The sequence below is a fragment of the Candoia aspera genome, chromosome 17 (genome assembly GCF_035149785.1).
Source record: "Candoia aspera isolate rCanAsp1 chromosome 17, rCanAsp1.hap2, whole genome shotgun sequence".
Taxonomy (NCBI): domain Eukaryota; kingdom Metazoa; phylum Chordata; class Lepidosauria; order Squamata; family Boidae; genus Candoia; species Candoia aspera.
The window spans coordinates 10,978,435-11,002,304 of NC_086169.1; the positions used below are offsets into that span (position 1 = coordinate 10,978,435).

General features: G+C 49.4%; 1 protein-coding gene across 3 annotated transcripts in view; it reads right to left on the bottom strand.

Annotated features, from left to right (window-relative positions):
- The window catches only part of SEMA4A (semaphorin 4A), a 60,702-nt gene that overhangs the window by 19,879 nt on the left and 16,953 nt on the right, over positions 1–23,870 (bottom strand). For 2 of the 3 annotated variants that reach the window (XM_063317226.1, XM_063317228.1), the window contains exons 2-3: positions 11,740–11,906; positions 2,159–2,319 (exon numbers count right to left, since the gene is read on the bottom strand). In XM_063317226.1, coding sequence (XP_063173296.1) covers positions 2,159–2,319; positions 11,740–11,836 — 258 coding nt within the window. In that variant the 5' untranslated portion in view covers positions 11,837–11,906. Of the gene's footprint in view, positions 1–2,158; positions 2,320–11,739; positions 11,926–23,870 lie in introns of those variants that run through there. The other variant, XM_063317227.1, reaches the window with a different exon arrangement.

The window sequence follows — 23,870 nt, forward strand, 5'->3', positions numbered from 1 at the left end:
GAGAGGATAGGAGGCCCGATGTGGGTTTTTTGAGAAATGGGGAAGGAGGCGGAAAGCGAAAGTGGAGCGTTTGTTTTCTCCCTCATCGATGACAGAGGTAGTCCTGACTTCAGGCAGGTGATGAGAATGAGCTTGGAGGTTTTGGGCAGCCTGCTCTGGATACGCAGGAGGAACGCAAGCCTCGGAGGCTGAGAGTTCGCTCTTCGGGGTAGTCCAGAGCAGGAGCAGAACAATGAACATCAGCTCTGCCTTGGTTTACGGTTAGATTAACAGCGTCTTGCAAGACTGGCAGTATTTCTCCCCTCCTCTCCTTTTACTCTCCAGAAAACGAGGGAGGGTCCCTTCTGAGACGCTTCCCACACCCCTCTTCCTTCTGGGGGCTCAGCTGCCTCTTACCCGACCATTGTCCAGTCTGCAGCTCCTCTCCTGTCTCCCGAGGCCACTCCCACACGCCATGACATCAAGTGGGGCAGGAGGCTGACCTGGTCAGCAAGCGCCAAGAGCAGCCATGCCCCCAGTGGATGAGGGTGAGTCAGAGGAACTGCCCCAGGTGCACCACCCTTTTGCGGAGCAGAGTTGAGGCACTGAGGGGGTTACCAGCACTGATTGAACCCCACCAGGTGGAGGTCTACTTAAGAGCCACAAGCAGCAGCAGGACCTTCATGGGGAACGACCATGCTACCTGAACTCCTTGAACCCTGGACTCGCTCGCTCCTGAAACTCTGAACCCAGACCCGCTGACGACCTTCCCACAACACTTAGATCTTTGGGGCTGGAACCTGGCAAAGCTCTCGCCCACTGCTTTCAACTCTGCTTGCTGAAGCGCATGCAGACAGCCTTACAACTTTGCTGGGGAGTTTGCAGGAGCTCACAGGCACCGCCCTGCCTGCCACTGTCCGTAGTATTTAAGCTCAGAAGAAACCCTCTGCCAGCTAATGCTGTGCGTGTCCACATGGCCTGAAACAGGATCTGGGCTGGACCGCTCAATATTATTATGTCTGTAGAACATGCTTTAGTCTAAAAAGTAGAAAAGGAACTCTTCTGGTGATGTTATTAACCCAGTTCCCTATTCTGGAAACTGGTACTGGACAGGAAAGTGGCTGGGTTAAAGCGCCATGCTGTGCGGACCCAGATGTTGCGGTTTATAAATAAAGGCTTATGGTTTGCCACAATGCAGAAACCCAGCCAAGACTGGTTCAACTGAGTACCCATGGTTAAAACAAACCATGACTGAGGCCAACACGTGAACTATAACGGTTTAGTTCAAATACCCCAAAGGCAGCTGGGCAAAAGCTTTTCTCTACCAAATTGTAAATGTGGCAGCTGGATATCTTGGTTCCTTTCTGAAACAGGATGTAAGCCAGACAGAGCAGTTCCACTTTCAACTGAAGAAAAGCCCTAAGATGGCAGATTGTAAGTTTCAGTTGGTAAATGAATGAGATGAAAGGAGATATGGGCAGCGCAGGAAGGTTTACTCAAGGCTCCCAGGGAAGGAGGGGGAGGCAGCACAGATGCAGCCCTGAGGCCTTCCCGTCTGCTGCTCAGCAGTCATCCCCAAACGAGATCCACCGTTCAGCCTGTTATTGTCTAGGACCATCTTTCTCCATCCAGATGTTGGGACAGCAACTCCCCAAAGCCTCAGTCAACAAGGCTGCTGGCTGAAGAAGGCAGATGCCCTTGAACACATGTGGCCATGGGAAGGGAGGAATTAAGGAGAAACAGAGGCACATTCCAGAAAAGCAGGGTCTTCTCTCCTCCCCTCCCCTCCCCAAAAGCAAAAGGGGAAACTGTATCCAAGCAGAAGACTGGGGCCTCTTCCCAGTTTGCATGCTGTAATGGCATGTGGGAAAGACCATGGGAGACCAGGTGAAGAGACACTGCCTGGGGAATGGTCAGATAAGAGGGAGCTTAGCCCACAGCTGCATAATGGATGGAGAAAGAGGCTCAGAAGGGACCCTCCCTAGTTTCCTGGGAGGTAAAGGGGATGGGGGTAGAATTGTCCGTTCAGACTTGCAAGATTCTGTCAATGTAGCCTTACAATAAAGTAGAATTAGCTCATCTGGCCATGTCTCCTGTCTGGTCCACCTGGGAAGGCTGACACGTGCCCTCACCAGGAACCTCCTGGTTCCCCCCCTCCAAGTTCCCAGTTTCCACTCACCTCCCCCTTCAGCCTGATGGAGGGGGGGCTGCTGATATCGAGGGCGAGGATGGCATCCCTTCCTCCCACGTACAGAGTCGCACTGTCCGGACTCAAGAGGAAAGTGTCATAGTTGAGAACGCCCCTCTGGCTGAAGGAGCTGACCTCACGGCTGGGGTCCCCTGAAAGAAGAAGAAATCCTTGGAGGAGACATGACGCAAACGTGGTGGCCATGGACCTCATGCCAGACCCTTTGGAGGTAGCCTGCTTCGTGCAGCTTGGCCGGTTCAGGGCAACTTGAGTGAGGTAGGGGCATCCGTTTCTTCTCCCCAAACCCCATGCGCCTCTCAAACTGAGGCCCACCTTGGGTCCTGATTCCACCCATTTTGGAGCACGCCCCTTCATAGGATGCACAAAGCCTGGTGTCCTGCACAGCCTGGAATTAAGCAGCTGCCAAATCTGGGAGCAGCTTCAGAAAAAAATATCAGAAATTTCAACTGGGCCATGAGTGGGTGACATACCACTGGCTCTCAAGGTTAAAACGTGGTGCTCGGACCAAGGCCTAGAAAGTCGCAAGTGGCCAAAAGAGAGAAATGAAGAAAATGACCCAAAAATAAAGGCTAAAAGGTGGGTGGGGGGGGGGAGAACGTAGCACGAAAGACAGAACTGAGCACTTGCTCAAAAGGGGTCACCCAACCAGAATAATAAAGATGGATTATGTCCCCGCCTGTGTTTTTGAGCATCTCTCAGTGCTGTGAGTTTAGCTCGGTGTTTTCCAAAGTTGGTCACTTTAAGATGTGTGGGCTTCAACTCCCAGAATTCCCCAGCCAGCCATGCTGGCTGAGGAATTCTGGGAGTTGAAGCCCACACATCTTAAAGTGGCCAAGGTTGAAAAAGGGACCCATTTTGTTTCTCCATCTGTTAACCATCTCCAAACTGGCCTACCACAAAGGCCCTTTGGGGGACTGCCTTTGAACATGATTCAGAAACTTCAGCTGGTCTGAAGGTGTCACATAACCCCCAGGCGAGAGGCGCTGGCTGGCAATGCATTGGGGGCATCGGTGTTAACTTTAAATGTAGATGATGTAAGGCTGGGGTAGACACTTTTCTGGACTGACGAACCCCCTTTTCCTTTCCTTTCCTTTCCTTTCCTTTCCTTTCCTTTCCTACCCGAGCCTCGCTGGGATCCACCAAGTGCAAAAGATTCTGAGAATTAAAGCATCTGGAACCCAGGATGTGAATTGTTTTGTTGCTGGGGTTGCTAACCTTTGGGATCCTGACATCCATTCTACCCCATCCCATACTCTTCAATCTGCTCTGAAGGATTCTCTTTCATTACCTTGAACCTCTTTCTAGTGCTTTCACCACATGACTGCATTCACATAACACACCCGCACCTACTTACTAAATGAACTCATTTCATGGTTTGGACACTAGACTGAATAGTAAATTAATCAAAAGGCCAGGCTAGCATACAGGATGTCCTCGACTCATTCATTTAGTGACTGTCCAAAGTTACAACGGCACTGAAAAAGCGAGTTACGACTGGTCCTCGCACTTAAGACCATCACAATGTTCCCGCGGTCACTTGATCAAAATTCAGGTGCTTGGCAACTGGCATGTATTTACGACAGTCGCAGCATCCCAGGGTCATGTGATCACCATTTGCAACCCTCCCAGCTGGCTTCCAACAAGCAAAGTTGACGGGAGAAGCTGGATTCACTTAACGACCACACGATTCACTTAACGACCCCAGCAAAAAAGTTCGTAAGATCAGGCAACTCACTTAACAGCTGCCTCGCTTAGTGACAGAAGTTCTGGTCCCAACTGTAAGCGGAAGACTACCTGTACAGCATGCTAAACCAGAGAAAATCTCACCAGAGATGCTGTGTGAATGCAATCTCTAGGTCCTTCACTAACCTGGTTGAGTCTGTTGTGAGAACACACCCATCAGGTGAAATGCTTCCTTGAACATTTGAAAGCATCAAATAACTGATTATTTGCATATACAATTATAACAAATACAACTGTACAATATAATTGTCTCAGACAAAGGTGACGCTGGACAGTGTATGAAGATTAGAAACGGTAGCGTGGTTCCTAAAATCAATACACAGATCCTGCCGTAACACGTGCCGGGGTCGAAAACCCATTCCTCTTCTATCGTTAAAACATTCAATCACCAAACAAAGCAATCAGAGCACAGAGTTGATGCTATTTTGAATGTCGTGCTGCTGAATAAAGGTAGAGAATTTTCCAGCTGGATCTATTAGGTTTTTTTCAGGCAACGAGTTAAATGAAAGAAGACAGGAAGCCCTTGGTTATCCCTCTGTCACTCGGGCCTCCTCCCCACCACCCTCTTCTTGTTGGGGGAAACAGCAGAAGTGACCCTGTCTGCATCTCATCTTCAAAAGCAGGAAGCCAGTGAAAAGAAAACGGGACAGGTCATCACCACAACTTCTTCCAAGGCTTAATCGCTCCAGCCTGAGGAAGGAAATAGAATTTGATTAAGCCCTGCGAACTTGACAGTTCCTTTTAAAGCCACGCATCCTGGAAGAGAACCATTTCCTATAATTAAGACTCTGCCTCTTAACTGCAGCTCAGCCTAAATGCCTTGCTTTTATCCCCTGCCCTTTGCAAGCTTCAGAAGAGGTGCCTGCAGTTAACCCTGAGATGTGGCCTGGGGCACCCCTTCTCTTGCACCCACCCACCCAGGAGCCCGGGGTGGGTGGCAAGGCTGGCCTGGCAGGCAGCAGGGCCAGCACTGGGGTGGCACCAAAGGGACTTGGATCCAAAAGCCCCTGCAACTGGCTGGGTTTATTAATTTCCACTTGAACACAAGGAATTGATGACTGGGACTACGGCAGTATTGTACTGCAGCCCTTAAGCTTGTGAGGCAGACCCTTCTAATCTGTTTTATTTTCTGTAAATATTGCATGTGTTTTGAATTTCAGCAGTAGTTAGGCCAGTGGATGGGAAAGAGAGGCTACTCAGAGTCCTTTGGGCAATGTTTATCAACCTCAGGGACTTTAAGACGCATGGACTTCAACTCCCAGAATTCCCCAGCCAGCATGGGGACGGTTGCAGCGTCCCAAGGTCATGATTGCCATTTGCAACCTTCCCAGCCAGCTTCTGACAAGCAGTCAACGGGGGAGGCCAGATTCACTTAACCACGTGATTTACCTAACAACTGCAGTGATTCACTTAACAACCACAGCAAAAAGGTCATAAAATCAGGTGCGACTCACTTAATGACCACCTCACTTAGTGACAGAAGTTCCGGTCCCAATTGTGGTCATAAGTTGAGGACCACCTGTACCATTTGAGGGGAAAAGGGAAGATATGAATGATGGGGAAGAGAGACTTGAAGGAACACTTTACAAGAATTCAGAGCTGGAAATCAAGTCCCATCATGAGCTAATTTCTCAGCATGGAGAATTTCGGAAGGGTGCTTAGTTTCAATTAATGCCTGCCAACAGACAGCTGCACACACTCCTGCTAACCGTCCTGGATTGGCTGAAACCTGCCCAGGGGATCCCCGATGCCCACCAGGCTGAGCGTCTGCATTGAGAGAGGGGATGGGGGAGGCCAGAAGGAAAAGGAAGCAAAGAGCTAGGCACAGATTCCCAGGCATGCCTTGCAAAGGCGGGCACAGCCACAGACCTCTCTTGTCCCCCGACTGGGCGGGGGGGGGGGGCAACCGGCAGCAGGCAGAACAAGAAGGGCTGATACGGGGTTAGTGCTGGGTAAGCGGGGCCACTTTTGCTAGCCTGACGGTCACCTGAAGCCAGCAAATCATCACGGTTTCATTTAAACAACAGCTGCTTCTTCTCAAAAGTGTTTTATTTTCCAAAGCTGCTTAAAGGAGTGAAGTGAAGCGCCTTGCTTGTACAAAACCGTGTTCCCTTTTCAAAACCGTAGCTGCGCTCTCTGCTTCAACAGATATCCCAGCAAGAACGCCCCAACGCCTGCGCCCTTCGTTAAAGGGGCCTGCAACTTCTGCAGAGCACACAAGAAATGTAAAAACTCAAGACGCTGAATTCCCTCCGACGATGGGCGCTCTTCAGCCAATCCACACAACCCACCGGCACACGGGGCCAGGAACCGAGAACTAGATTTTGAGGATTTTTTTCACTGAACCTGTAATGATAGTTTCAGTCAACTGGCAGGCAAAACAGAACAGCTACGAAATACGGTGTGAACCTTCAAAAGCCAAACACTTTGTCCACAGCGTTCGAAAACAGCATACAGTAGAAGGCAATTATCAAAAACAGTTTTCTCTTTTTCAGTTCTAGATGGAAGTTCTGGTAAGAATCTCAAACCCTTCCCAGGATGCGTCACCTCTGAGTTCCCAAGGGCTCCGATAGGATTCACTTCCTAGTAGGCCGTGTGCCAGAAAGAGAAAGTGTGTGTTGTTTTGAACCCGAAGTCAAGGCAGTTTTAGAAGTTCTGCCAAACTATTCTGGATGGGCCAGGCTGTTTTGACTGTTGTGAGTTTCGGCAAAAAAAAAAGCCTGGAATGATTTTTTTCGGCTGGTTGGGCAAAGCTGGCGCGTGCCACCCTGCCTCCTCTCCTCCCTTCCTCTCGGCTGCTCCCAAGTGTGACACATCCCTCGCCCACGTGCCACTTGCAGCCTTCCCAGCCCTTTCCCTTCCGAGTCCCCCCCAGCTGCATCCCATGTCCTGGCATGGCTCTCTCGGCCCAGAACAATTTTATCTCTACAGCCCCGTTTCGTTCTGCGTCTGGACCAAATGTGCCGCTTTCCATTTGGGCACACCCCACCTGAGAACAGGTGTTCGGCACACAGGAGAGCTGTGCATGAACCATTTCCTCCCCCCCTCCTTTGTAGATATGCTGGGTGGATGCTGAAAATATGGCAACAGCTATCAAAAAAGGGGGTCTCTGATTCAAGGCTCGGCCCAGAGGACTGTGTAATGATCAGCAAACACTGCGGAGCTCTGATGCTTCTCCAGAAGAGTGAAATGGCGGGAAAGGTGCTGGTGCTGGCTGGGCACGCCAACTTCAATCACTTCAGTGTGATTTTCTGGTGCGATCTCTCCCCTCATTTTCAGAAAAGGGCCTCAAAAAAAAAAAGAGATTTCTCACTTCTCATTTTACAGTCCAACATGCTCTAACCTGCTGCAGGAGACGTGGTTAAGGAGGTCTCACGGTCTTGAAAGGCGCCTAAATATTCAGATTGACCTTAAATACGGCTTCATCGTTCCTGCGGGTGATGAAAATAGCAAGCCCTTAACGAGCCCCACGCGCCTTTCACCCGATATCGCTGAGTTTTGGCTTATTGTTTATTGATTCATTCGACAAAGATGCTACTGAAGTAACAGAGACTCGCTACAGTTTACAAAACAATCAACAAAAACATCCAGGGCAGCTAAGAGGCCCACCATATAATAATATAAATAAATAAAACAACTAATCAAAGTCACAACATTACAAGGATAAATTATAACAGTAGTAATGAAAAATAAATAAAACAGTATCAAATCAATGTAAGCAATTCAAAGTGAAATGATTTAAGAAGGAAACAACGCACTATTCAGCCAAAGACTATTTGGGAAAGCTTCATCTTCAGAACAGGTAGTCCTTGCTTAGTGACCATTCATTTAGCAATGGTTTGGATGGCACTAAAACCCAATTTGCAACTGTCCTCGCACTTACAACCGTTGCAGTGTCCCATGGTCACGTGATTGCTATTTTCGACCTTCCCGGCCAACTTCTGGCAAGCAAAATCAATGGGGAACCGTGTGCTTCGCTTAATGACATGTGATTCACTTAACAACTGCCACAAAATGGTCATAAAATTGGGCCAGATTCACTTAACAACCGCATCGCTTAGCGACCGAAACTCCAATTGTTAAGCAAGGACTTCCTGTAGACCTAAATCTAAGGAGGCTGCTGCACAGGGCTGGAAAGGATCTGAGAAATAGAAGCTCCCAGTCCCCACTCCCCTTGTCTCCCTAGAGGTGTATAATTACAGGCTTCTCCAGGGAAGAATGCCCTTGACAGCCGATTCAGGCAGGAGAAGGCGGTCCTGCAGGTATCTGGGTGCAAAGCTCTACTTGGCTTCGTAGGCCAAGATCTGCACTTTGAACCACACCTAAAGCTACTGGTAACCACTGCTGGGCCTGCAGCACCCCTGTAATGTGCTGACAGCAGATCATGCCCACCAGTACCACACCACCACATTTCACACCAGCTGCGGTTTCCAGGTGAGCTCCGAAGGAAGCCCCATGTAGACCATTTTGCAGTAGTTTAGTCACACAGCACTGAGGGCATGAGACAGTTGCAAGAACCCTGAGATCTGGGGAGGCCTGCCACTGGCGCACCAGCCGAAGCTGGAGAAAGCCCCTCCTGGCCCAGGTCTCCACCTGCCAACAGGTAGTCCTCGCCTTACGACCGTTTGTTTAACGAAGTTTCAAAGTTACGATGGCCTCGGAAAAAGGCTTTGCGACCTATCCTCACACTTAACGACTGTAGTACCACACCGCGGTCACGCGACTGCAATTGGGACACTTGGCAACCGGCTCACATTTATGACCAGCTGCAGTGTCCTAAGGTCATGAGATCACAATCAGTGACGTCCACGGGGGGAGCTGGATTTGCTTAACGACCGTCGCCAAAATGGCCGTAAAATCAGATCCGGCCATGTGGTGAGTCGACTTATGACCGCAAAGACTTCCAACGGAAATTCCGGTCCCAATTGTGGCCGTAGGTCAAGGACTACCAGTATTCAGCAAGAGCCACCTGCCCAGCCGCAGACCTGCTCCCTCCGGGGCAGCACCAACCCGGTGGAACCCCCTGAGAGTCTCAGTGGGCAAACCATCGCTCAGGCTCCGTTTCAGCCTGCTTCGCCTGCAGCTTCCAGAGACCTGAACAGCTGCCCCAGGTATTGACATCCTGGTCTGACCGAGGCCTGAGAAACGGCATGTGCTCCGGGCGGGGAAGGGGAGAAGAAGGAGAAATGTTTTTTGCAAACTGTGGCTTGGTCTGGTGTGCAAACCAGGGCTCACTCAAGTCCAAACTATCTTTGTGGGCCTTGGTAACCAACTAAAATAGGTCCCGCTCCCCACCCACGGGGCAGACAGGCCCTTCTGGGCTTACGCGGCACACAAGACGGCGTAGAGCTGTGTGAGGGTGTGAAAGCAGCTGAGGCCAGAGAGAGGGCCGGGCCTGCCCCGGATGTGCCAATTGCCAGAGCCCTGCAAGGCCCCCAGTCCGGAACAGGCTGCCAGGGCCTCTTCCGTCTTCAGAAGCACCGGGCTCAGTTCTGTTGGCGCTCCGGGCAGGGAAGAGGGACGGGAAAGTCCTCCTTCCACAGACCTGCCAGGTCAGCCGACTCCCACCACGCCACCGTGCTTTCTAAGTCGGGGTTTACAACTCCACATGCGGGGCAGACCCCCCCTGCGACCCCCAGTTAACACAAACTATGGTGAAGCCATATCGCTCCCCCTTTAGGAAACTCCCTTCAAAGCAGTTGTGAAACTATACATAAATCAACACAAAAAGACACATTTATGGCAGTCGCAGCACTGAAGCGCTAAGAAATCTGCATGGATTCACAGATGCAGATGCACCAAAGGGCAAAGTGTGTGAGAGAATCAAGCTGGTTACCTTTTCTAGGTTTGAGTCATACACTGAAGCTTGACGTAAACCACACTAAACAGCATCTACACCCACAAAAACCAACCCAAGGTTAATGCTGCCCAAATGCAGAGGCTGGGTCTGTTACTGACCTGGCAGGGTGCGTGGTGTGAACAGAGCCAGGTTAGGTCCTGAGTGTTATGACTCCGGCTCTGGGCCTGAAACTTGAAACAGGCTAGGTTCACACTATGTAGGTATAAATAAGTAAGAGTGAGCCAGTTTGGTCTAGTGGTTAAGGCAACGGGCTAGAAACCAGAGACTGTGAGTTCTAGTCCCGCCTTGGGCATGAAAGCCAGCTGGGTGACCTTGGCCCAGTCGCTCTCTCTCAGCCCAACCCACCTCACAGGGTTGTTGTTATGGGGAAAACAGGAAGAGGAAGGAGAGTTAGGGATGTTTGCCGCCTTGAGTTATTTGTAAGAATAATAAAGGCGGGATAGAAAATAAATGTAATTAATCAATAAACCAAGATTGGTTGAGTTTGTATGCTGTGCTAAATCATTGGCTGATGGCCAAATAAATGGTCATAGTCTGGATTACCACCAGATGCTGTGACACAAACCATGGTTTGAAATAACTGGCTTGGGCTCATACAATGGGCTAAACCAAAAAGAACGATTTAGAAGCCACAATTAGGTGGATTTACACAAGCCCAAACCTAAATCTAAAAATAATAAAGGTGGGATAGAAAATAAATAAAATAAAATAAATCGCTTTAGTACCATGAGTGGACCTTGTCAGTGATTTCAAAGGACTTAAACAGACCTGGGTGGCATTGTTTTGCACCCAGGGAATGCCCATCAGTTGTTGCAGGTCCTCCTCCTCTTCCCTTCCCTGGCATTCCTACCCCCAATCTTCACACAAAAATGGCTGGAAAACCAAACCCAAAGGGAAAGCTGGGCAGACGGTGCCCTTATTTCCCTATCTCAGCCCACGGATGTCTCTGGGCAGACAAAAACTGTCCCCACCCGCCTTCCAAGCGGGCTGAAGGAGCTTGCCAGGGTCACCGTGACTCGGTGGCTGAAACTGGGGCCTGGGAGAGATTCTTTCAGACCCTCTGAATGTTAAAAGCAGGAGAAGAGATGGAATGGGGAAGAAGTGCTCTCTGGGCCCTGCAAAGACAGATGTTTGCAGGCAGATGTCTAGAACCCAACCCCACACCTGCATGATCGCTTCAGCAGGACAACTTCTGGTCCTCTGCTCCTGGCTCCAACAGCCGTTGCTGCCAGGAGAGAGAGACCCATGCTTTATCCAGGAGAAGGCAGAGGGCACCGGGGAGCATTAGCAAGAAAAGTCAAATGGGGGATGCCAGACAAATACTGTGATAAGCGCGTGAGCCTCAGCAATGTCCCTTGTTCCCCCATACTACCCCCAGGCATCTGGACTGTCTCTAAACCAGGACAAGAGAACCACGGAGGGCAGAGCCGGCTGGCTGCAGGTCCAAGAAGAACCCGATGGGGTTACAAATCTTAAACAGGAGGACCACCGGATTGGCAATAAGCCCCTTTTAAGCCAGTCTTAAAAGCCGCTCTGGTTTAACCTGTTCTCGTTTGTTTTTCAGCTGTTTTTCTCTCGCTTTATCTTAGAATGAATCGATTTGCCAGATGGACATCCCACCTTGAGGTCTCCCTTAATTTTATCCCCTAAGCCACTGGCCCAGAGTCATCAGAGGAGCTCTGAAGGCAGAGAGTGGGCTTGAAACCCAGTCTTTCCTGTCCTAGTCCAACACCTTTGCCGTTACACCACCAGCTGTGCAAACAGCGTTGCCACACTCTGTAGTGAGATGCCGGGTAAAACCCTTTGAATAATGAAGGTGGACCACGAGGGCTCAGGGCACAGGAGCCCTGCTCTCAGCACCCATTTCTGCAACACGCTGTTGCCCTTCCTGCTCCTCGTCCCCTCCGACGGATGATTTCCCCGGGCACCCTCCCCCCCGGCTCCTTACCTCTCTGAAAGCTCAGCCTTGGCCTCAGGTTGCTGCCCACGGTGACTGCCACCATCAGAACGCATCCAAAGAAGTGGGGAAACTGGCCGGGCTTCATGGTTGGTTAACAGCAGCCTGTCGCTGAGGCGGTGAATGCAGACCGAGGGGCGCTGGTCCTAACTGGGCAGCTGTCAAGAAATGGAGGAGGAGGAAGAGAAAAGGGATGTTAGAAGAAGAGCCCTCTGGCAACTGGGGCACTTCTGCTCTTGTCTGGAGCAGAAGTGGGTGAGACAATCTGTTTTAGCCGTTGGGTTATGCCGGTTGGTTCTTCCTCGTGGTTTTTCATGAGCTTCTTTCATCAGCGGGGAAGGAGGAGCGCTGCTCGTGGGCTCTGAGGACAGAGTCGCCCTGAGGACAGAGGCCGAAACCAGCCTGCAGGGGCAGAGGCTTGCAAGCTCTTTCCTGCTTGCTCTGCTCCCTGGAGCTGACCTCAGACAGAACGCATCTGCACAAGAGTCATCGCATTCCGGTTTACCCGCCACAGCTTTTGGCCAAACGGCTCACAACACCAGTCTCCCCCTCTCAAGCCTCTGAACGTCTTTGGAACAAAACCTATCACAATGGACGGATTTTACACCAAAAGAGAGGTGGGGACTGCACCATGGGCTTCTGGCAGCCAGGGTGCAACATGGGGTGATGACTGAAAACTGCTTGGGCGGGGTGGAAACGCGCTCTTTCACCAATGCACACAATCCCTTGAGGGCCATCAGCTTGGTAGGAGGAGAAAAATTAGGAGAGGGAGGGATTTTACGAATTCCAAAATTCATTTTAGGCATGCTTGCTTTTAAGTTGGAAGGAGTGTGAAGAGAAGATACAAATCCAGAAGGTGAGGGGGGAAATTCACCTGGCCCTTCCCCAGCGTATTGCCCGTTTGCAGGCAGAATGCCCGGGCAGGGTGGGAAAGGCCAGCTGCAGGGATGCAGGTGTTCCCTGAAGCACCACAGCCCTTGCAGTGTGTAGCAGCTTGGGCTAGACGCCCTCTAAGCTCTCTTCCGACTCTGGATCTATGGAGAGCTGCTGACTGGCGAGGAGAAAATTGAGCGTCTGCCTTGATTCAGAACAGCTTTCCACGATCCTAGGTTCTTGCCAGTTGTTTTTCATCCAGCTGACATATCCAAGGGCCCTCCCTGCCTATCATCTAGTCAAATGTTTCTCAGACTTGGCCACTTGAAGATGTGTGGACTTCAACTCCCAGAATTCCCCAGCCAGCATGGCTGGCTGGGGGAATTCTGGGAGCTGAAGTCCACACATCTTCAAGTGGCCAAGTTTGAGAAACAGTGGCTTAGTCTGACTCATCATCTGAGCTGGTCTGTCATCCGGCCTTTTCCTCTTTAGCCATTCCAAAGTCCAGCCCAGCCCAGCACGCACAACAGCACCCCCTCGTGAGAGTCTGCACCCACCCAGCGGTCCTGCTTTGACATCTGCCACAGATACAAAACCTGCACCCCAGTTAAGTTAATTTCATGCCTTGACTTGCAGATCATTCAAATCAAATCAAATCATATTTATTCAGTCAATGACCAGCAAAATTTTAAAGGAGAAAAGCAAAGTAAAACAAAACATACAATAATATACTACTGACTAATAAGATATATCACATAATAATATAGCGTTGACTCTGCTATTACTATATTAATGCATTTATTACGTTGGTGGTGTGAGCCTAGGACATTAGGAATTATAAAATAAAAGTAAAAACATATATCCCCTGACAATTTATTAGTTAAGATATTTCAGATTTAAAAGTACTGTACTTTTTAAAATAGGAAGTTATTTCTTTGTCTGGTTTTGTCTTATTTTCATTGCAGCAACACAGAATTTGGCAACCGTACTGGAATTCTGGGAGTTGAAGTCCACACATCTTCAAGTGGCCAAGTCTGAGAAACATTTGACTAGACGATAGGCAGGGAGGGCCCTTGGATATGTCAGTTGGATGAAAAACAACTTGCAAGAACCTAGGATCGTGGAAAGCTGTTCTGAATCAAGGCACGTAATGTATGGGGTTAGATCCTGAAGTAAATAGTTCACGTAAAAATTATCTGGATACTCAGGGAATTTATCTATTAGGGGCAAAATGCAGATTGACCTGATATCCCTGTAAAATTTACAGTGAAGCAGTACATGTGAGATGGTCCCTACTCCCTTTTCATTCAGGGCCTTGCAGTCTGTGAGATTCGGCAGGGACGGCTGCTAATTCATCAAGCAGTGAGTTTGCAGGGGCGTAGAAAGGAACAAGGCAGCACACCTGGCAACAAGGAAGGAAGTCACGGAAAGGAAGAGGTGCTCAGCAGGACACCCAGCAGACCCCAAAAGGCAATACGAAACTACAAACGGGGAACAAACAGGGAGACCTTGAAGTCCTGGTAAAGGTCAACAAATATGACATGGTTGGTCTTACTGAAACCTGATGGGATGGAGCTCATGACTGGAATTACACAGAGTCCCGGAAGGATATAATCTGTCAAGAGACTAAACAGAAAGGAAAGGTGGATGGCGTAACAGGTAGGAAATGATTACACCTATATAGAAATTCATGACCACCAAGGGTGAAACTGCAACTGTGCAGTGTCTGAACTCTGGGCCTTCTGTGTACCAAGACTGTGCTCAGTCATGCACTTGCGAAGTTGCCTTCTGTTCATACCGGTCTGTCTACTCCACGTGGGCACCTTTCTCCAGAATCTCTCTCAGCCATGAGATGCTCACAGGTGGGATCTCCTGCGTGACAGAATGGAGCAGGCGAACACTGCCTGCCATCCTGGCATACCTCTCCCAGACTTATACAGTGTATGGGTAACCTGAGACTAGGAAATGGCTGGAAGAAAACAGGTAAAGCTTTTCACGTACGCAGAGTCTCTCCTAAGTGGGAAGAAGCAGCTCCAACATGCCAAAGGCCGGCCAGAAGGGAGTTAGGGTTGTAGAAGGAGAAGATGGCAAGAAGATGACTGCTGGCGGTACAGAAGTTCCTGAGTCATGGAAGATCACGGAAAAAGTCATTCATTCATTCATTCATTCATTCATTCATTCATTCATTCATTCATTCATTCATTCCTCTATCTATCTATCTATCTATCTATCTATCTATCTATCTATCTATCTATCTATCTATCTATCATCTAACACCCCTCACACACACAACCGTGAGACACTTGGTAGGTTGCAATCTCAACAATAAAATGCAATCTCAACCCTAACTCCCTTCTTGCCGGCCTTTGGCATGAGGAGCTGCTTCTTCCCACTTAGGAGAGATATAGATGAGATCCTTGCAAATGAGATGGCCGAGGTTCTCAGGAAACACACCACTAGGGCACTGGCAAACTTCAACTGCCTTGACATCAACCGGGAGTCACTCTGCAGCCAGGGGAAGATCTAAGAGGTTTCAGAAGGAGCTTTCTGATAAACAGAGAAACAAAACGGATCAGTTTAAAAAACGGAACGTGGGGGAACATAACAGAAGCAGAGCTGTCCGGAAACAGCTCAGATCTGTAGGGATGAGGTCAGGAAGGCTAAGGCTCAAAATGAGTTGTGGCTTGCAACAAGCACAACAAAAATAACAATAAAGGCTCTTTGGGTAGAGTGTGTCAGAACAAGAGGAAAGCCAAGGGAACGGTCACTTTGCTAGTAGCAGATCATAAGATGGTGGTAGAAAACAGGGAGAAGGTTGAGCTGCTGAATGTCTGCATCTGTCCAGCTGCTTTGGATTAATTCAAGTCGCCAGGGTTACATCCAGTGTTTCTCAACCTCAGCAACTTTAAGATGGGTCGACTTCAAGAGAAATCCTAGAATTCTGGGAGTTAAAGTCCATCCATCTTAAAGTTGCTGAGGTTGAGGAACACTGTCCCAGAGTGCTAAACTGGCAGACATGTTCTCAGAACCACCAACAGGGGAAGTACCAGAAGATTGGAGAAGAGCAACTTCCTTCCTATCTTGGAAAAAGAGAAGCCAGGAAACTACAGACCAATCAGCTTGACATCAGTTCCTGGGAAAATCCTAGGGAAGATCATCAAGCAGTAGGGCGTGCAAGCTCATCAAGGTTCTGTCCTCAGCCCAGTGCTCTTCAACATTTTCATAAATGATTCAGACAAGGGGATGGAAGACCAAACTTGAAATAATGAATGATTTCCTGATTGTGAGAGCTATTAAGGAGTGCAACAGCTGCCCCTTGGAGTTGTGGGTGCTCCATCACCAGAGGTTTTCCTGGAAGGGTCTGAGGATTAGGGGAGGGGGTGGACTAGGGCCCCTAAGGTCTCTTCCAACCCTGTGGTTCTGTGATTCCATGAGCCTGTGCATTCCAAATTGCCTCCCTCAAGTTCAACACTGTTCTGCATTGCACTCCCTTGACAGAGTCCCAGTCCACATTATACAAACAACCTTGTATATGTTGGCTGGGTTCATACAACACACTAATACTAAATTAAAATGGAGTTGAGTCATCCTTGGTTTACCATGGTACGAAACCAGGCCATTATGTGAAGCATAACGCATCATGGGAACGCCCAACTGAGATCTCTTAATATTAGGTATGTTCCCCGCCTTGAGTTATTTATAAAAATAATAAAGGCAGGATAAAAAAAAAATCTAAAAAAATAAAAATGAAAATATGGTGTGAATTCAGCCCCTCTCTCTGTCAAATATTTCCTCTTATCCTATCTGGCCAGGAAGCTGGTGAGTTTGGTCTACAATGAAAGGCAGAGTGGGGACCCATGGCCCACGGACTGAGTCGGCTTCCACCCCTGCCTTGATTTCCCCCTCCTCGCCTCTGTAATTTTTGTTCAGCAAGGAAAAAAGGCTCACTCTTTAAAGAGCCCAGAGACACGGCGGTGACCGTGGTTCCTTCACTTCGCTGGGAATGCAGCACAGATAAGCAGCTGGCATGAAAGGGGGCTCAGTCTTTAACCATCCGGTCTTCGGCTGAAACACCTGGTCTTATGTCTTGCTTCTTCCTCATTCTCTGCTTTTTTGTAACAGCCTTTTCAAGAGTTCTGGAGAACATGAAAGTTTGCTCCTTTGTGCCATTTTGGCTGGCTCTAAAGGGATTACTTAACTGTGAATTTTGGATTTTTCCCCCCATGGACCAACAAACCATAATTGCTTTTTATTGCTCTTTTATAAAATCTTTGTAGATGCACAAGAGACCTATAGCTTGATCTCAGCCCAGCTACCTATCTGAAATTCACAGGCATAAAAAATACAGGTAGTCCTCACTTAACAACCATTTGTTTAGTGACGGTTCGGACTTACAACCAGTTCTCACACTTATGATCGTTGCAGCATCACTGCAGTCACGTGATCATGATCTGGGCACTTAGCAACCGGTTCACATTTACAACCATTGCAGCGTCCTGCTGTCATGTGATCACCATTTTCGACCTCCCCAGCCAGCTTCCGGCAAGCAAAATCAATGGGGAACTGTGTGATACGCTTAACGACCACATGGTTCACTTAATGACCACAATGATTTGCTTAACGACCACTGCAAAAAAGGTCATAAAATCAGGGCAGATTCACTTAATGATCACTACCTAACAAGTGAAATGCTGGTCCCAATTGTGGTCGTTAAGTGAGGACTACCTGTACCCCAATTAATAGTCTCAGAAGTATTTCTGTTGACCATTTTTCTTCTTCTTTATACTGTGTTTGCTTTAATCCTTGCAACAGCTCTTCTATTTCTGCCTCAGAACAGGAAACCAAACTCTGTAAGCTGCGAGATGTGCTAAGCATCACACATCCCTCTCTCTCCCACCTCACCTGCGGTATGACAGGCGGAAGCAGATGTCTGTCCCTCCCCTTCTGGGTGTTCCTGGCACCAGTCTCAGAAGGCGCACACAACAGGCCGATAAGAGCCAGCAAAGGCCGTCCTCCCCACTTCCTGGGCTTGCTGGCATTTCAGCTGACGTGAAAGCCACAGCAGAAATCCTGCTGAAAAGCTGGCAGCGCGGGGTGAGCCCCCTGCAGACTGTGGGAGGTCCTAATTACGTGGGCTGGTTTCCAAAGTGGCACTAAGGTTTCTGAGAACGTTCACGGCACTGTTTTCTATTGCCAAAGTTTGCACACACATGCAAAGCACTTCATAAAGTGCCTGCAGCTGCCACACGTCTTTTGTGACCGTCATAAACCACCGAGTCGGAAGAGAATTCAAAAGTTCCAGGGCAGAAAAATCCCGTGGCTTCTGAGCCTGGCTCTTCCGCTGGCAGATGGGCCTCACTATTTAGAGGACTGAGTTATTCAGGACTGATGTGCCAACCCAATCCAGGCAGCTTACAAAACTGTATTCCGCTAGGACAAAGCTGGTGCTGATAAAAATAAGTTGGGAAGGTGCGTGTCCAGCCCCTCCTAAGAGTAAGAAAGAGGGGCCAGCAGACTGATGCAGAAAATAAGGAGAATCAGCTGCTGATCAACATTAAACATATCCTGCGAAAGGTACCCTGTTAAGGACTGCAGAAGACGGAGCAGAGAGTGCAAGAGATGGCGCTCCACCAAGGAGAATCTCAGGAGCCTAGACTGGGAAGGGATTCCTGAGGTCATCCAGACCACCCTCCTATTCAGTGAAGGGATCCTAATCCATGGCTGCCTAGCGGAGCACCTCCACAGAACGGGAGCCATCGCTTCTCCGCACCGCTGTTTCCGCCGCCAAGCAGCTCTGACAGTTCAGAACCTGTAAATAACTTTCAACGGGCCCCAGGGAGCAGCTGGCAGCCAGGTCTCCCCACTCAGCAGGCAGGTGAGATGAGGGCTCCCCCGGGCACCACTTCCCAGCCAGCTGCAACCGGTGGGACATCTCCAGGGTTGCCCCACGAAAGCACTCTGCAGCAATCCAGCAAGGCTGGGCGGAGCCCTACACCCCTCTACTCTTGGGCAGACAGGCAGTGCCCTCCAGGCCCTGCGCCGCCCTCTCGCCACCGCGGTCCTCCTGCCAACCCTGCTTGCACGGCTGGATCTGGGCCGATCCTGCTTCCTTGGAGGGCTCCGTGTCCAGGGACCAAGCCCAGACGTCCTGAGCCACAGCGCTCCTCCTTCTGGCTTCAAACGCCTGTGTCCTAGTCCCGCGTTCACCCACGCGACTCCTCCGCTGACTGCTGGTGGCCTCTCCCCACTATCAGCCTTTTGGCAGGATCTGCCTGACGCAGAGAACGAGTCACTGCGAAACCCGGTTTGGGCTGTCCTGCTCCCTGCCAGCCCAGCGACTCCGCGATGCGCTTGCTGAAGAGGGAACCCTTCGGCCTCCGTTGTTCATGAGCCAGGATGAGCCTCCCAGCCCCTCCTGGGCCGATTTCTTTCTCAGGCATGTTTCCTCGGCCCCCACCCTTGTGACCTCGCTGGCGTTGCTCAGAATCCTGTTGCACGGCCTGTCTGCCTGCTGCGTTAACAAAGGCGTGCTTGCACGGAGGACGCTGGAAGTTAACCACCCGGCGGCTTCTGCCAGCTCGGATCGTCCACCTTGTGATCCCGACTTTCTGTAGCCTGAAGTTCACCAAGGGCGGATCCAGAAGAGGCGGGGGCGATGAGCCGAAAGGGAAACAAAGGTTGGGGGGGAACCCTAAGGAAGGAACTGCTCCGAACTATTTCCAGTCTGGAAAAACCGGGTGCTCTCTGGAGGCTTTGCACTGCAAATCCCACAATCTCATGATGGCTGGGTCTTGTGAGAGTTGTCATCTGTAATCTTTACAGGTATCAAGATGCCTGTCTAAAGCAGTGTGTCTCAACCTTGGCCCCTTTAAGACGTGTGGACTTCAATTCCCAGAATTCCCCAGCCAGCTGTGCTGGCTGGGGAATTCTGGGAATTGAAGTCCACACGTCTTAAAGGGGCCAAGGTTGAGACACACTGATCTAAAGACATTGAAGAGCAGCAGGGGAGTGGAACAGGAGGGACAAAGCTGAGATTTTAAGGTACCCCAAACCTTTACTCCAAGGAAGCCCCCCTTACACACAAAATCCATGCAGCCCTCGTGCAGGGAACAGGATCCCCGCACCCCTTTCCAACAGCAGACAGCGCAGCAGGTGTGGGTGTCTCGTTTGGCATTTCTGGAGGATCCACACAGCAAGAGTTAAGCACAGAGACAGGTGGAAACCAAAGCTCCCCATATTTTCGAGCCATCTGTCGAGCGATCGCAAAACTACCACACAGATGGACTGAAATGGAGGAGTCTCTGAGAAAAGGCATGTAGGAAGGTGGGGGGGCAAACTAGGCTTGTGGCTGGCAGCATGGTTAGCAAGGGTCTAAACTGGGTCTAAGAGGTCCCCAGGTGCACAAGATCACACCTGCATTCCCCAGGAATCTGGGACACCTTGAACTTCCTGGGCGGGCTGCACCCCCTGGAAAAGGAGAAATTCAGCCTGACTGCAATGGCGTTTGCTGGCACCTAACTCCCAAGGATCACAACAAAGCCCACTTCCGAAGAAATTTCTTTTAGAATGGCACATTAGGGCTGGGAATGGTCCATGGCTCCGGAGGGGAAATGCAAACAATCCCTCTTTCCTTGGCTCCAGATGCAGCGCTCGGATGGGAAAGTCAGGAAGCCAGTGAAACTGGGCAGAGAAAGTTAGGGATTGCATCTGCTTCACCAAGAGTTCTTTTTCTTACATGTTATCAATATTTATTTTTTGCATAGCACCATCAAGCCACCAAGGAACCACTTTTTGGGGGTGGAGGGCTGCCTTTGACCAGTGTGTGGCCCACCCCAGCCCTCATGTCAAGCAAGTGGGCAGAAGGAGCAGATCACCTTTATCTATATGCTACTAAAACTCTCTTGTCTGTTTGTTTGTTTGTAACCTTTAACAGGGCAAAACAGTGCGTCATGGACCCACAGGGTTTGAACCAAGGCACTCAAATGGGCTAACTTACAGAATGCGTCCATAATCCAGGACCCATGGCTCCCATGGAACTGAAATCTGGCAAATTTTATAAAACATTTTATGACATAATACAAAACGTCGTAAAACATTTCCTATGGTCAACTCCTGATGTTTGACTGTGCTACACGGTTCAGTATGAATGACATGGGCTGTTTTCAAGACAGAAGCATTGCTGAATATCTCCCTGAATTTTTAAGGACTTTTCCAGTACATTAGAAGCATTGAGGAATCTGGTAAAGAAATATCTCTGAAACGATGACCCAGCAGGTCACAGGTTGTCTAGTATCTAGTATCACAAGGACTGGTATAAAAGGTCTTTGACTAAAGAAAGCATGGTGAGTTTCACTAGGAGGGTTTAAGTGGAATCCTATGGGGTTAGAGGCTAAAATCCTGAAGTAAGGGCCTCAAATAAAGCTTTCTGCACTGTAGAAATCGGTGTGTGGCTAAAATAGGGCCTCTTAAATCCCTCAAAGGCAAAACAGAAATATTACTGGCTCATCAAGCTCATGAGCTTCATGCTCTGTATAGCAATGCTCGGAGGGCGGAAATAAACATGAGCTTCAAGCTCTTAGCAGAAAAGGCAAATACGACTTCAGAGGTAAAACGGAGACCTGGTGGGATGACTCCCAGGATGGGAATATAACAGCTGAAGGACCCAATTGTCCAAAAGGAACAGAAGCAACAGAAAGGGAGGAGTTGCAATCTCGGGTAAGAACACCCATTTTTGCCCAGAAATCCAAAAGAGCGAGCTTGGCAATGTGATGGACAGCATCTGGATTAAAATAAATGGAGGAACACATAAAGGCAACACGGCTGTTGGTGTCTGCTCTCACCCAGCCAGCCAAGGAGGAGGTGCAGACGGTGGTCTTCCTAAGGCAAGCTGCAGGCCTTTCAGTGAGGCAGGAAGTCACAGTGATGGGGAACTTTAATTACCCTGGCTCTGCTCAGAGGCCGTCTTCTTGACAACTTTCTCCTTTAGGAAACGTACAGAAGGATAATCTCTCCTTCACTTGAGCTAATCAACGGGAAGATTCAGATGAAGACATGAAAGTCACAGGAGCACAACAGGACGAAAGTGGCTGTGGCATGCTGCCGTTCTCGATTTTTGGAGAAACTGAAACTGAATGTCATCAAATGCGTATCTTGGACTTTCAAAAAACAGGTTTAATGAACTCAAAGCAATGATAAGGAGGATCCCAAGGCAGGGGAGGCGAAAAGAATTCAAGACAAATGGGAGTTCACAAATAAGAGCTTACTAAAAACAGAACAGCAGACCGTTCTGATGAGCGAGAAAAAACAGAGGCCAGGAGAAAAGCCAAGGTCGCAACGGGACTGTGGGAGGGATGTGCGGGAAGTGGAAGGAAGAGGCCACCAAAGGATGCCAGAAGGGCTTCTTCTGAAATGCTCAAAGAGAAAAGAACGGGCATCCTGGCTGCTTAGCGAAGAAGGCAAAATGCTAGCAGGTAGCAGAGAAAAGGCAGAGGTCCCCAACTCCTCTTTCGGTTCCGCCTCTCCAACAAAACAAATCCACCAGGAGATTGTGGAAAGTAGAATGGCAGGCCTAACTGAATTATTTTATTGAGAGAAACGTGGTCAGGGAATGGATTTAAATCTCCAGGCCAGAGGAATTGCATCTTAGGGAACTGAAGATCTCCTGGCCAAACCCTTATTCCTATATTTCCAGCAGGAAGCAGATCCCTTTTTCTTTTTTACCCTCCCCACTTAAAAAGACTTCATGCTCAGATGCTGGCTCTCCTCAGGGGGGGTGAGGGATTATTTATAGCTTTGGGAGTGGCATGATTTTGACTTTCTTTGCCTTTGGAATTGAGACAGGGGCTGATCCACCTGCTCTCTCTTGCCTTCAATTAGCTGACGTGGGAAGTACAATTCCACCCAGGGAGGCGGAGGTCCCACGCATGCCTAAAGCCTTCTCGCGTCGTCTCCCACAGCCACCCCGCTCCCCAACTCTGGGCAGAGCCAAGCCCTTGTGGAGTGGGACGGGCAGGAGGCATCACTGAGTGGGGAAGAAGGAACAGACGGGTGAGTGGTTTTCATTCTTCCTCTGTCCTTCTTCCTTTTTTCCTGCTCCTTGGTTCCATTCACCAGTTTCTCCTGTCTGCATATCAGCGGGGCTGCGAGGAAGACCCCTTTGAGATGCCCTGGAGTGGTGCTGCCATACCCCTTCTGATTGCTGGAGAGCAAGCGCCCTTGTTTTCAAGCCACTCTGTCAGACCCGGACACCCGGGAGAATTTTAGAACAGACCCTAACTTGAAAGCTGTGCAATAGTTACCAGAAGCCAGCATGGATTTTTGAAGAAGTCTTGCCAACTTAACCTGATTTTGTTTCTGACTGGGTAACTTCCTGTTGGAGGAAAATTCTGAGAGTGCCTTGGACTGGAAGAAGATCAAACCAGTCCATCCTCCAGGAAATAAAGCCAGACTGCTCACTTGAGGGAACGATATTAAAGGCAAAACTGAAATACTTTGGCCACAGAATGAGAAGACAGGACACCCTGGAGAAGATGCTGATGCTAGGGAGAGTGGAGGGCAAAAGGAAGAGGGGCCGACCAAGGGCAAGGTGGACGGATGATATTCTGGAGGGGACGGACTCGTCCCTGGGGGAGCTGGGGGTGTTGACGACCGACAGGAAGCTCTGGCGTGGGGTGGTCCATGAAGTCACGAAGAGTCGGAAGCGACTGAACGAATGAACAACAAACAACTTCTTGTACTGATTGTGGAACTGCCGCAGACATATCTAGCTTTCTACTTTGCTGTAGACATCATATGCCCCAATTTCAGCAAAGTATCCCATGACATTCTGAGTAATAAGCTAATTCAGTGTGGACTGAATTAATAATTAAGTAAATGGAGAGCTGCCTTGAAAATTGCATTCAAATCATGTTCGTGAATGGCTCCACGTCAGGCAGGATCAGAGGCACCGAGTCAGATGTCAAATAGTTCGGTCATAGACCCCTCTACTCTGCAGTGTTTTTAGGAATGACTTGGATGAAGAGGTGGCGAAATGCTTATCAGATCTGCAGATGACTAAACGGAGAGAGCTAATGCACGAGAAGACTGAAGTAGAATTCAAAGCGATCCTGATAGGGTGGAGGAATGGGACATAATATAGGAATTAAGCACAACTGAGACATGCGCAAACTTCTTCACGTAGGCAAGGCCAGGATGGGGCATTCATGGCTTGATAATGGGGCTGCTGAAAAAGATCTTGGACTAATAGTTGA